Consider the following 14,011-nt stretch of genomic DNA (forward strand, 5'->3'; position numbering starts at 1 on the left):
CCCCAAATTCTCCGCCTCTACTCGACTCTACGTCAATTAGAGGAGTCTAGGTCGGTCTACCCGAGCCTAGACAACCCCTAGGATCTCTCCTCCTCGACGGGGTCCCTCCCGGGAGCGAGATCCAGGCCGCCGCCGGCGATTTCCGCCGCCCCTGCGCACGCGCGGACCGTCCGGCCCTAGGGCGCGGACCGTCCGGCCGTCAGGCAGGGAACCCGAGCTCCTGCACCAGGTCGCGGACCGTCCGGCCCCGTGCCGCGGACCGTCCGCGCCTGACCAGAGAGCACCGCCGCCTCGCGCCAGGTCGCGGACCGTCCGGCCCTGTGCCGCGGACCGTCCGCGCCTGACCAGAGAGCACCGCCGCTGGTTCTCTTGAGTAATTGGCGCCTCCAAAAAGGCGTCAACAGGTAGTATTTAGTTCCCAAACCAGTTCGGATGGAACGGCTCCATACTAGGGAGTGTCTCCGTCCAAAAGATTTTGGGGAGTCAGATGCTTCAGTATTTAAGCATAGTTTTTCCATTTTTAGAGTTACTATGTCCTACATGAAATCAATTCAAACAACAATAAATTAGGAGCAAAGTGACTCCATCCTACCATATTCTGAAACCAAACACTACCTAAATACATCTGATAAGTAATAACCTATTTGGTAATATGGCGCTAATACACAATTCTAAAGTGGGGACAACAAGCTGCCTTCAAAGCAGAAATCATGCGTCCATTGGGGGCGCAGTACCCAGAGCAGCAACTTCATAGTGGCATCACAACTGATGAATCATTGCCTCAGAGAATCCTCGCCAGGAACTTCAGCAAAGCAAACAGGGCATACCTGCGAAAAGGAATGTAGTTTCCTTAAGCGAAACAAGCACAGGAAAGAAATTAAAAGCAGGCGTCCCGCCAATATTTGGTTGCTGACCTTGTTTATGCTAAGCCATCTTGTCACGCAGCTGGCATGGTATACATGCTTGCATGGAAGCGTAATCTGCAAATTTCCTCTCCTGTACTCCATTTGGCAAATCACACACCTGTAACCCAAAGGAAAGTCCTGCTGTTAACTTCATGTCGATTCAAGAAGCCGTACAATTGCATAAGCTGATCCGCTATGGTAAGCAAAGATCATAATGTCACATCAAACATATATTGATACGGCATGATTAACAGAAAGAAGTATGTTTTCATGGTGTTCTCTAGCGTATTTGAGGCAAAACAATTAACATAAAGACATCTGTCAAAAAGAATATAATCTGACCTTTCACGGCGTGTTTTCTTCCTTGAAAAGAATCCACACTTATACTTAGTGATGGGAAGCAATGAAATGCATTCTTGAGAGAGACCACGGCTCTGGGTTCCAACTGCCTCACCCAAATCCAAGAGTTCCTGTCAACGAAACCTTGTTAGTAATGGAGTTTTCAAATTAATAAAATGAGAGAACGAAATTGATTCTTTACACAAAAAATGAAATAGAAGAACGGTTAGCAGAAATATAGTTCAACCATTGACACCATACTGTTATATCAACATTTCCATTACATGAACAAAGAGAAACAGCACATTTAGGTAATTCTGACAAGGAGTTTTTCATATAATCGAACCAAAAGATACATATACGATTGTTCAGGTAAGAAGTGACAATGTTTTTTTCACCTTAAACATTAAGCAATAAATAAACAGATTTGGCAACTACTGGTTCGCATACATCCATATAACTCCCCTCCACTCTTATTTGAATTATAAAGGAGAAAGCCCCATATAATGTGTATGCAAAGGAAATTATTTGGGTCAAGCAAAAAATTCATACAAAATGAACAAGTTCATAAACTGGTGATCCCACTGAACCTGAAAATAACTGACAGTGATAAGGGGTATATATGATGTGATTTGAAATCGTTAAAGTAACATTGACAAAAGGCAACCACAGTAAGCAAAAAGAAAGTGAAGTAGTTGGCAGTGCAGTGAGGAGCCATAGTCTCCATTTCATGGAGCATTTGATTATAACTTGCTTATGGAAGCACCCAAATAAATACTACACTCCTTGACCAACACACTAACACATGGTGTAATCTATGCAGTCTCTTGCCTATGTAGCTAAGGGTACTGGTCTAAAGCAGAAGCAATAAATACAACAATACATAATAAAAGTGTCTAGTTTACCTTAGATAACCATCACAAGATCATTGAAAAAAGATTGATGCAGGGAAGCCACTAACCTCATATGTCATATTGTCAGGGTCAATGTTGTCTTGCCAAACAACCTACAAACATAATAACGATTTTCAGTGAAGCGACTGGAAAGAACCGGCATCCACAGCAGACAACATAAATGTGATCTTTACATAACATATGAACAATAAACTGCAGTGTATATATATATATATATATATATATATATATATATATATATATATATATATATATATATATATATATATATATATATATATATATATATATATATATATATATATATATATATATATATATATATTGCATACACCAAGTTATTAGCTACTAGAGAAAACTTCATGGCATCTATACCCAAAAAAAATATAAAAACCTTTTTTAGGCGTGCTGGACATACAAATTGACGTTAAATCACAGACACGAAATGAAGCGAAATAACAAAAAAAAAAGAGAAGAGGAATCCTTACAGTAGAGGGAAATACCACATTCCTAGCAGAAAAAAGGGCTTATTAGGTCAAAGATAACGATGCTCAAAATATTCATTTACCTGAGGACTACCCGGACTTTGGTGTACCTGTTGGATGCCTGTAAAAAGACAGTATCAGAATACAAGGTGTAGTAAGTTATTGCTAGATAATATGCACAAAACGAAAAATGATTCCAAGAAGTTGAAAGTTGGACTGGCTTCAAGGAAAAAGATTTAAATATAAATATGACTTGTTAGTGAATGTTAATGGAACAATCAAACTCACAAAGATGTTTTGCTTTATGCATGCCTTGAATTTTTCTAAGCTTGTCAAGATTCAAGAACAAAATTAACAGATGATTCTGACATGTACAACTATGGTTGAAACTTGAAACAATTGTGACCTCTACACTCTTATCAGTATAATATCCAAGGCTGTCTATTTTGCAACCAAAAATCAATAAAGAGACAACAAATGGAGCCTAATCAGACAAGAGCAGTTGATGGAAATGAAAAATGCTGTCATATAGGCAGAAAGATTAGAGTAGCATGGATATACAACTATGCATATTTGTTAACTACCTTGATTGCAAAGATTACTCGTGACAACCCTAACTTCACATATGTATTAGATTGCAACAGATATAAGTTCAGCTCAATAGTACAGGGCCACTGATATAAGGCCAACAGAAGCAGATTAACGAGAGTAAGGTTTAATTCCCAGGTGAGAGAATGTGTAGTGTTATTCCATACTCTGTGCTCATCATCGGATATGAGATCCACAAAATAAGTTCTTCACTATCTAAGCCTAAAGCACATTGATAGGAAAGTGGTAGTGACAAATTCAGTGTATCACAGTACATTTTTTGACAGAGGTAATACCAAGCTTTTATAGATTATAGAAAGCCCAAAAGTAACCGATGTCCAAGCAGCACAAAACAAAAGCGACAAAACAAAAGAGTGTATCATAGTACAATCTTAGCAACTTGACCAGAGATTAGCGATAGTTGCCAAAACGATGTAATTTTCAGGACCTGTGTTTTCAAACTTACAATCCTCACTAGTAGTATTTGCAGTTGTGCGGGGAGCTTCACCACCCTGCAGGACAACATTGGCAGAATCCACATTGTTTACAGGTGTAGTGTTATCCCATGTTCTGCGCCCACCATCAGTTCTATGCATGTAATCGTCAATGTCATAGGCATGAGCATAACTGTAATAGTTCCCAGAACCAGAGTATCCATACTTGTATGAGTTTGTATGCATCATTGTCCAGTACGGATTACCCTGCACATTAGTAGCAAATCATTGTGAATCAAAGCAGATAATGATAAAGAATTAAGGAATTGAAAGCTGAGGCAGTCAATTGCAGACATCTGGATTTAGCCTTTATTCTTCCCGAGAGTTCAGTGCTATGCCAAAAGTAGCTACATACGTATGGCAAAACACATGGTAACAGAATAAAAGTTTGCAGTTAAGATCTTAATGAGTTGGCATTGACGGGTGCCGTATAAGGCAGTCTCCAGCAGCTATTCTATCTCATCCCCAATTTAAAACTTCACTCTGCAAACAGTGTAGTCTACAGTGCAAATCCACTATTTTACACGGCCTGCTGAGGATAGCCTAAGATTATTTGAGGAACATGGCAGATATGTTTTGCATACCTGATCCTGAAAGCCATCCATGAGAGCAAAGTCAGCATGAGCATAAGTGAGACCCTCAAAGAAATCCATGAAACTCTCGGTGATTGTGTATGGAAATCCAGTGTTTATGTAGTGCAGTTCCATTTGTCGACTGCTGGTCATTCCTTAAGATGAAACATGAACCTAACAGAAACCAACAAATCAAAGTTGTGTTAACCTTCGTCCCATGAAAGTAGAAATCAGGGGGAAAACCCCCCGATGTGCATCAAGTGCTGGCATTGCTCTATAACACTTCATTATGATGAAACCAGAGCAGGAATAGGTTGTTAGCTGCAGCACAAAACAGTATAGGTGGTGTTTGGTTGAGCGATTGTAATGGTAATCGGCAATGTAAATAAATAACAGTGTTACGATCGGAATGAAAAGTTGTTTGGATAAACCTGGTTAACGTTTTCCATTCCCTTAATGCTGTTTGGATAGTTCTGGTAATGAAGCCTAGCAGCTGCTAGACGCACAGCGCACATAGCAGCAAACATGTGCTAGCACCGATCGAAGATTAGTAGGGCACTAGTAATTCAGGTATAGTAGGTTTCTGCTAGGTTCACAGGTTCATATGGCATACATGAATACGTATGGCAGATAAATGAACTTTTTCTATTAAGTGACGGAGCAGATGCACATCGAGGCACACAACCGCACAAGAAGGCTATGTAGGAGCCCGCAGCAAAGACGGCCATGCCATCCCCTACAGAGAGCTGCCACGCCGTCCCCAGCTAAGACCAGCAACTTGGCCGGCAGCCAGCCTCAAGCGGGTGAATCTGCCAGGGCTTGACGAAGACGAAGAGGTCGACGGTCCAGATGAGGCCGGAGGCAGAAGAAGACGCCGAAGACGAGGAGGAGGTGGCAATGGCATACATGAATATCTCAGCTCTCACTTTAGAAACTGGACTGTGTTGTACTGGAATGTCAGGGGGGCTCAAGCTCAATGCTCAACGAGTGCTCTCCTCCCCCGCTGCCGTCGTGCGCGCGCAGCAACGGGGCAACCCGTGCCCGACGAGCGCGGTGGTGGACGTGGACCTCGAGCTGGGCGACGAGCGCCGTGCACGCCCTCCACGGATCCATCCCTACAAAGAGATCCAACCCTCCACGGATCCAGCTTTTGTGGATCCAGCCCTCCACGGATCCGCCGGCATGGCGTCGTTCGCCCCTCGCCGGCGACCCGGTAGTGAACCACAGGGAGAGGGAGAGGGAGAGAGAGGGGAAGAGGGTAGTCCTCACCGGCGATGAGCGTGGCGGCGGAGGAAGATGGAGCGGACACAGCGCGGTGCGGGATCACCAGGAGGAGGGGAACAATGCGGCGAGGACTGGCTCCGGGGTGGCGGCACCGGGGGGCGTGGGAACTCGCAGGAGACGAGGGCGAGGAATGGGCGCGCGGCACGAGGCGAGAGCGCGAACCGCGACGTTGTCAGGTGCGAGGACGATGAGACCAACTGCTTGCTACCCGCGCCGACGTGGTGGTAGAGGGTGGCCGGGTGAATTTTGGGGGGGCGGGCGAGAAGGCACGAGGACGAGGTGGAGAAGAACTGGAATAGAGGATGCGGTTGATATCATAGGATACCAGGAGTGGGCATGGCGGCCAGGATAGTGCCATAGTAGTGGGGACAGGTTCATGAATCATAAGAGATTAGAAGTGTTTTTTTTTCCTACGTATTTTATAGTACTGCTAGTATGACAATAAATAAATAAATAAATAAATATGAAAAAATAAATTATATAACTGCTAGTATGACAGCATTATTTGCCGTTTCTTTATCTGTTTGCTGATTCTGTCTAAGTTCTGCTGACCAAAAGTTTTCTGGTTCATCCATCTTTATTTTTCCAACAACAAATATGCAAATGAATAAATAAATTATACTAACTATCCGTTCTCAAATATTTATCGTCAGATAAGCTAGTTTATTTTTGAACTAAAACGTGACAAGTAAAAAAACGGACATAAGATTTTCAGGATTGTAGCAAAAAATAACATATGACTTGCAGTTAGCAGTAAAAAAAACTCCAACTGTCATTAAACATACATTACTAGGACATGCGAATTTGCATGCTAACTTGCCCATAAATGCGCCATTTTCGTATATTGCACGGATATATTAGCTAATCGATTCAGGGCGATGGCGTGTTCGTTATGTTTCTCGGTTGTCTGTAAAGACCCGATGCAAGGTGGCAGGCACGTTCAATATGGAATGCTCGGGCCTGTGCTGCATGCATGGAGTGGCTGTGGCTGGCTTGTTAACCGTGCAGAAATTAAAAGAAAAAAAAGAATCCTCCCACATGCAATGGCACCAAATAGTCAATCGAACAAATTGATTGTATTACGGGAACAACCTTGATTAGGAGTAGGTCCGTAACGCAACGGGAGCAAGGAAAACCAAACCAGACAGTAGCACAGTGGCGCGTCACTTGTCCGCGAGCATGGTAGTACTCCCTCCGTTTCTTTTTATTTGTCGCTGGATAGTGCAAAATTACACTATCCAGCGATAAATAAAAAGAAACGGAGGGAGTACTTATCACTGCCAAATCAAATCACGGATTTATTGGCATGACAACACCGGCCGGCCACTGGCAGATTGTACACTGGCCGTGAAGGGCAGAAGCGTGCTACGGAGATTTGTGGGACAGATTGGCCTGTGGCAGCTGCAGTGCTGCGCGGCAGCACAGCAGTGCGGTCGAAGTCGAACCACTTCCGCTGTGCAGGCAAGTCCGTGGATTGGGATTGATAGGATGCCAGCGGTTTTGTGTTTGTTTCGCGCGAAACGGCAAGCAGGGGGGAATCGCAGGCGTTTCTGGGAGTAGCAGTAGCTTGCTTGCTTGCAAGCAACGACAAGCGTAGATACTTGGAGGCGCATGCAAGTTAGCACTGCCACTGCAGATGGACTGGAGTCAAGTGTGCTTGCTCTCTCTCTCTCTCTCTCTCTCTCTCTCTCATCCAGCGTTTACAAGTGGTGTGCCGGAACGATGAGTTGCTCGTTGTCGAACCGGTCGAGGAACGCCTTTCCTGTTCCCGCGGCGCCACTCCACACTCTTCCTCCCGACAGGTCCGGATCGACCGACCGACCGACCGTGACGTCCAGTCGCGCGTGGTGCCGCCGCGTGGCACATCCTGGTTGGAGGATCTCCGTCCCCTGAGATTAAAAGCAACGGGGGGTTTAAATAACCAACTTGTACTGGTCGCTGCCGTTTTTATCCGGTTGTTTAACCGGCAAGCGTTTTAGATTCGGATAAAAAGCGGAAAAGGGTGGTGACTCCGCACCAACAGGCAACAGCGGGGAGTTCATCTCTTCCTCCACAGACCCGGTCTCTCTGTCTGTGGGTCAACAGGACTCCTGGCCCGCACGTCGGTGACTGCGTGCCGAACTCTCACTGGTGCCAGAAGTACGCTTGTGGTGTACGCAAGGGTGCGGAGGAGGCCCGGGCCCCGGCGCAGCGGCGCTGGCTGGGTCCCTCCTCGCAGGCGGGAGCGGGACGCTTGGGTTGGGAGTTCCTCTTTCCCCACGGCCACGGCAAAGGCCTGGAGTGGCCCCGCCCCGCGGATGGGCCACGGGCGGAGAGTGGAGGGGACGGGAGCATGACACGCGGGCCCAGGATGGCACGGCGGGCCCTGCGGTCCAGCACTGTTTCTCCGTCGCTTTTGTCCCCTCAGGGCTTTTTCCCGCTTTTGCGCTGAAAAGAAGAAGGCACGCGGCACGGGATCGGGATGGGAGTCGGGACGGGACGGGACTCGGGAGAAGACGACGGAGCCAGGGAGGACCCGTGCCACGTACACTCGGTCTATAGGCGCCGCGGGTGGGCTTTGGAATTCACTCAGATCCTGCCGTATTTGGAGTCCACATATTTTCTTCTGCCGCGTAAAGCGTCAGATCTCTGAGATGCAGTCTTGCAGATCATGCAAAAAAGGAGTGTCGCCGGCCTGTCGGTGTCGGCTTTGCTGATGCTGGTCTATGGAACGGCTCCAGCTGGCACCGGAGGAGCGGGAGCCGGCAGGGATGGGGCGTCGGCGTTGGGAGGGATTTGATCAGACGACAAGGGCCGGCCGTGCCGTCTTTCTCTGCGCTCCTGCTGGGCCTGCTGGTTTTGCTGCAGTGCTGCTTCTAGTTCTGGAAGGTACTTGCACGTCCGGCGCCACGGCCACGCATGAATCTTTTTCTGCCAGGTGGCCACTCGGCGCGCTAGCTCGCTCGGGCTCGGGGGACGGGACGACGAGGCTGGCACTGCCACACAGCGCCATCGGCAAGGCAGTCAGCGTGCATATCACAAGGAGCGAAGTATTCCCAACGGCGAACCAGCGACGGGCGTGGGGTAGCGTAGGCATGGGAGTTCCGGTTTCTCGTTTCGGTCCGATTCGGTTCTTCAGAGAATTTGGTTTCAGAGAAACTGAACCGAAATATACATTCCAGAGCATAAGGACCGTGCGGTGCAACCGTACATAAAAAGTCGATGAAATAATAGTGCACAGTAATTGCATTCACAAATTCTTTGTCAACAACTAGTAGAAAACTAATTAAACTCAGGATTCAGAGCGTCTCGTCCTCCTCTCTCTCAACTATTCAACTACATCTAGAGACGCATGCCAGCGGAGAGTCGAGACAGTGGTTCGAGACGCTTGTCGATGGAGAAGATAAAGTCGTCACCGCGAGTCGGACACGACAGTGGGGGTTGGCGAGTCGATGGCCTCGAGGAGGAAGGGCTCGTGGTGGTTGCATTGTTGCTTGCGCATGTAAGAGACAAGACTTATCTTATTTGATTATTATACAAGATATGAAGGAGAAAATTAGATCTGCGTGTGACGCACGACGCACGAGTTTCGTGTTTTAGAGGCGGAACTCAGAACTGTGACATTAGTATGAGTAATATGAGCTATGATGATGATAATGATGATGATGATGATGTGGCTTTATTATGTTGCTATGCTCAACTAGTGTGATGAATGAGATCATGACATGACATATAGTGTCATATGGTTAGGTGGAGAAGATGTGGCTTCGCTATGATAGGCTAGATTGCTAGTGTGAAGGCCAAGTCAAGAGGCATGGGAGCGATAGACCATGTGGTGGTGATACTAGAGCAAGGATTTTGTGTTGATGGACCAGGTGCAATGGTAAAGAGCAAAAAAAAGTTGCGATATACGAACCAATATGACTGTATGATGACATGGAGTAGATTATATCAACTACAAGGTGTGAAGCCATAACTAGTGTTGATTACAAGCGGATATATAGAGGTTGATGACTGTGTAGCACCATTATTGAAGGAGATGAAATATAATGGATAAGACAAATGTATAACTTGTAGACAATTTTATTTCACCAATCAAAGGTTGTGTAGAGAAGTGCATGACCATATTTAAGATACATGATCATACTTGTCGAGGGCAAATATCACGGGTATGACATGACATGGGATTAAGAGATAAACAAATCTCTTGTTGTTTGAGTTCGCCCGACCAAGGCTCCATCTCGCTCAACCCCCAACCATGGGGCGAGGTCAGGGATGCGAAGCATCTTAGCCTTGCCGACCTCGACTATGAAGGGACCGAGGCTCGAACATATTTAACTCAGATTTATGCATCACCTGACCTCTGACCACTCGGGAGCTAACCAGTTTAGGTCGGACGACTCTGCCTCAGAGTTCCGCCTCACCCGACCTCCGAGGATAATGGGTAGGATACTTCGCCCGACCACCTGAAAAGCAGGGTTCCCGGGTTCGTACTGCTTCAACCATAACGAACATGGAAACATTAGATCACATATGATCTTCATGGAAGACACCAACCCTGCCTTTTCCCTGTAGGCCGCGCGCGTCGGCGTCGGCCCTCACTTCAGATGGACGCGTACGTCGTCGCTTTGCGCTTTACCTGCCTATAAAGACCACTGCGTTCCTCGCCGTGCATGGCAACGTCGGCCAAGCACGTAGTAGCTCACTGGCACGAGACGAGCGAGAAAGCATACACACAGTCAGAGCAGCAACCAAGCGGGGCTGCAAGGCGGCACCCGAGTAGCAGCTAGCTAGGCTACACAACACCAACCAGCTAGCTATATAGGCATGAGGTCGCTGCTCCCACTGCTCATGGCCGCGCTCGTCGCCGTCACCGCGTTCCCCGACGGGGCCGACGCGGTCTGGACGCCGATCGCCAACCCGCCGGGGACTCTGCTGGTCAAGCAGGTGGGCAACTTCACCGTGATCGTCTACAGCAACGCCGCCCCCCGCAGGCACCGTCCCCTGCAGCTGGTGACCGTGGTGCGAGGCGAGACCCAGCCTGTAGGCAACGGCGTCACCGACTACCGGCTCGTGCTGGCCGTGAACAACACGGACACCGGGAGCACAGCGATGTACCAGTGTGTCGTGCGAGGCAAGCCCGGCTCGCGCGCCACCACATGGGTGCTGCGCAGCTTCGCGCTATACACGCAGGCGGCATAGCTAGCTCATCGTCATTCTTCTGCCTGCTACAAGCAGATAGCGTTTTCATAAGAGCATAATAAAGCTTTAATGAGTTTTACCGTTATTACTTAGAGGGTGTTTGGTTTCTACAGAATAACATTAGTTTCTCCATTTTATTTTATTTTAGTCCTTAAATTATAAAATACAGAAACATATATTTAAATTTTCCGTATTTAGTAATTAGTAATTTAGAGACTAAAATAAAATAAAATAAAATGATAAAAATTAATATATAGAACCAAATATCCCTTCACTATCGGAATCTGGTCCTTTGCCGAGTGCCGGCGGCTTTGCCGAGTGCTTTTTATCGGGCACTCGGCAAAGCAGAAAGTCCTGCGCTCGGTAAAGAGCTTGTTTACCGAGTGCAGGACACTCGGCACATCGAAGCACTCGGCAAAGACTGCTTTGACGAGTGGCAAACACTCGACAAATAAGGCGCTCAGCAAAGGGCTGTTAGTGGCCGTCTACAGCTGACGTCCGTCAGACTTTGTCGAGGGTCGCAGTCCGACACTCGGCAAAGAATGTCTTTACCGAGTGTCTTCAGTAGACACTCGACAAAGCATATTTTAATTTTTTTTATTTTGGCCACCAAACTTTTTGTGGTATGTTCTTACACTATGTAGACCTACATGTACCATTTTGGGACAATTATAACAGTGTTTTCAATAGCTAGTAGATTTAGTTCGTTTATTTGAATTTCTTCGGAAAATTCAGATTTGAACTGCAGGTCACTCGAAACTTGGAAAACCGTGCATGCAAAAATGATATCCATGCTACTTAGCACAAGTTACGACCGATTTCAGGAGCGGACCGGAAACTTCGAGCAACATGCTCACTCAACATGGTCGTGAACTTGCCATCCAGTTGTTTAAAAATTGTATAAAACACAAACAAAGTCAAAAAATCATGAAACATGTCCACGTGTCATGATATCATATGTAGAGGCTGTGATAAAAATTTGAAAAAGTTTCGAGAAAGTTGTGACGCACTATGTGTAGAAACCTAAGAGATCCACATTGAAACTCTATGATTTCATGTGTAGTTCTCTTAGGTTTCTACACATAGTACGTCTCAACTTTCTCGAATTTTTATCACAGCATCTATATATGATATCATGACAAGTGGACAGGTTTCATGATTTTCTGACTTTGTATTTTATACAATTTTTAAATATGTGGATGGCAAGTTCACGGCCATGTTTAGTGAGCATGTTGCTCGAAGTTTCCGGTCTGCTCCTGAAATCGGTCGTAACTTGTGCTAAGTAGCATGGATATCATTTTTGCATGCACGATTTTTCAAGTTTCGAGTGACATGCAGTTCAAATCTGAATTTTCCGAAGAAATTCAAATAAACGAACTAAATCTACTAGCTATTGAAAACACTGTTATAATTGTCTCAAAATGGTACATGTACGTCTACATAGTGTAGGAACATGTCACAAAAAGTTTGGTTGGAAAAATAAAAAAATGAAATATGCTTTGCCGAGTGTCAAAATAAGACACTCGGTAAACAAGGCTTTGCCGAGTGTCAGCTGTGTGACACTCGGCATAGGTTTTCTAAAAAACCCTAAATAAAGACTTTGCCGAGTGCATGTCTGTTGGCACTCGGCAAAGTAAATATTTTAATTTTTAAAAAATCTTTGACGAGTGCCACATCGCGGGCACTCGGCAAATAAGTGAAAAAAACGTACCAGAGACTCCTCCTTCTCCACTCACTCTCTCTCACACTGAACCGCGCCGCCCCCGCTCGTCGCGCCGCCCGCGAGCGCCCCCGGCCCCGCGCCCTGCCACCCCGGAGCACCGCCGCCGCCCGCACCCTGGCACCCCGGAGCGTCGCCGCCGCAACCCGCGCGCCGCCACCCCTACACGCCCCATCCCCCGCGCGCGCCACCGGCAAAGTAACCCGGCACCCCACCGCCCCCGCCCGCGCAAGCCGCCACCCCTACGCACGACAATTCATCGGGGATCCTCCCCATCGTGCCATCTCCGTCAACCACCGTCGCTCCGGCCATCTCCGGACACCCCGCCATCTCCGCCATCCTTCCCGGCTAAGGTATACATTTGTAATATATACATATGGTTGGTATATAGGAAATTAAATGTGATTGATTATATGTGATTAAACGTAGTTTGCATGTGATTGGTCTATAGGAAATTACATTTCTAATATATGTGTATGATTGGTCTATAGGAATTAAATGTAGTTTGCATGTCGCTATGGTTATATGTGATTGCCGGCCATTGTGTCGTTGAATTATGCGTGGATGTCAGCCATCGTGCTGATACTTTTATTTGCAGGATTTCGAAACCTCCCCGTGCAGGGGAGGTGCTGCCAAAATTTTCTGTTGCTAGGCTTCTGTTAAAGGATGGAGGACCGTGAGTGGATGTACACGGGTCGTAGAGGAAGGAACGATGTCACCACTGAATGGATTAGAAAGACCGATGATTTCGTGGAACGGGCATATGGCGAAGCTGCTAAAGGAGCGAGTCTAGTGCCATGCCCGTGCAGCAAATGTGTCAACCAGAAAAGAAAACCAAAGAAGGCCATGGTAGAACATATTTGGAAGAATAGATTTACGTCGGGCTATACTCGGTGGATATTTCATGGTGAAGCGCATCGTACGAGAGAGGAGGTGCTTAGACAACGTGTCAAGGATTATGATGCCGATGCGGGGGTAGCGGATATGTTGAACGACTATCAGGAGGCACAGTACACGGGAGGATGTATAGATGACGAGCCAGAGCCGACTGCAAAGGCGTTCTACGACATGTTCGACGCGGCACAGAAGCCCCTTCACGGCCAGACAAAGGTTTCTCAACTGGATGCCATTGGACGTGTAATGGCGTTCAAGTCGCAGTACAACATGGGTAGAGACGCATTCGATGGCTTGTTGATGGTTATTGGGAGCCTGCTTCCGGATGATCACGTTCTGCCAAAGAGCATGTACGAGGCACAGAAACTCCTTCGTGCACTCAAGATGACGTATGAGCAGATTCATTCTTGTCCGAAGGGCTGTGTGCTATTTAGGAAAGAATACGCAGAGGCAAAGTACTGTCCCAAGTGTAAATCGTCTAGGTTCATGGAGGTAGACTCTGGTGATGGACAGAAGAGGCAGCTCGACATCCCCTTGACAATCCTATGACACCTTCCGTTCATACCTAGGATCCAGCGTCTGTACATGACAGAGGAATCCACGAAACAGATGAAATGACACAAAAATGGAAAACG

The 14,011-nt window shown here is 46.7% G+C and overlaps 2 protein-coding genes across 3 annotated transcripts; one reads left to right on the plus strand and one right to left on the minus strand.

Moving 5' to 3' along the window:
* Positions 1-491: 491 nt before the first annotated feature.
* On the minus strand, positions 492-6,000 carry LOC100272794 (putative RING zinc finger domain superfamily protein). 2 transcript variants are annotated; one of them, XM_020543542.3, is made up of 8 exons: positions 5,567-6,000; positions 4,310-4,471; positions 3,680-3,932; positions 2,727-2,764; positions 2,206-2,250; positions 1,248-1,375; positions 915-1,023; positions 492-827 (listed from the first exon to the last, which is right to left on the minus strand). In XM_020543542.3, exons 2-8 carry the CDS (start codon positions 4,448-4,450, stop codon positions 774-776), a joined length of 768 nt encoding a protein of 255 aa, XP_020399131.1. In that variant the 5' UTR covers positions 4,451-4,471; positions 5,567-6,000; the 3' UTR covers positions 492-773. The 2 variants fall into 2 exon arrangements, with proteins under 2 accessions (XP_020399131.1, NP_001140719.1); NM_001147247.1 differs by having other exon boundaries at positions 502-827; positions 3,698-3,932; positions 5,567-5,792.
* A 4,253-nt stretch (positions 6,001-10,253) lies between these two features.
* On the plus strand, positions 10,254-10,820 carry LOC103639532 (uncharacterized). Its single transcript, XM_008662272.2, has one exon. The coding sequence runs from the start codon at positions 10,388-10,390 to the stop codon at positions 10,760-10,762; it is 375 nt and encodes a 124-aa protein (XP_008660494.1). The 5' UTR covers positions 10,254-10,387; the 3' UTR covers positions 10,763-10,820.
* The last annotated feature ends 3,191 nt before the right edge of the window (positions 10,821-14,011 follow it).

Source organism: Zea mays, chromosome 9 (assembly GCF_902167145.1).
Source record: "Zea mays cultivar B73 chromosome 9, Zm-B73-REFERENCE-NAM-5.0, whole genome shotgun sequence".
In the NCBI taxonomy this organism is placed as follows: Eukaryota; Viridiplantae; Streptophyta; class Magnoliopsida; order Poales; family Poaceae; genus Zea; species Zea mays.

Bases quoted from the DNA above. Each gene is read 5' to 3' on its own strand.
- LOC100272794 (XM_020543542.3), bottom strand. From the start codon at position 4,450: ATGACCAGCAGTCGACAAATGGAACTGCACTACATAAACACTGGATTT. The intron at 2,765-3,679 runs GTCCTGAAAATT...GTCTTTTTACAG, and splicing joins TTGTAAGTTTGAAAACACAG to GCATCCAACAGGTACACCAA. The intron at 2,251-2,726 runs GTAAATGAATAT...TTATGTTTGTAG, and splicing joins AAAGTCCGGGTAGTCCTCAG to GTTGTTTGGCAAGACAACAT.
- LOC103639532 (XM_008662272.2), top strand. From the start codon at position 10,388: ATGAGGTCGCTGCTCCCACTGCTCATGGCCGCGCTCGTCGCCGTCACC.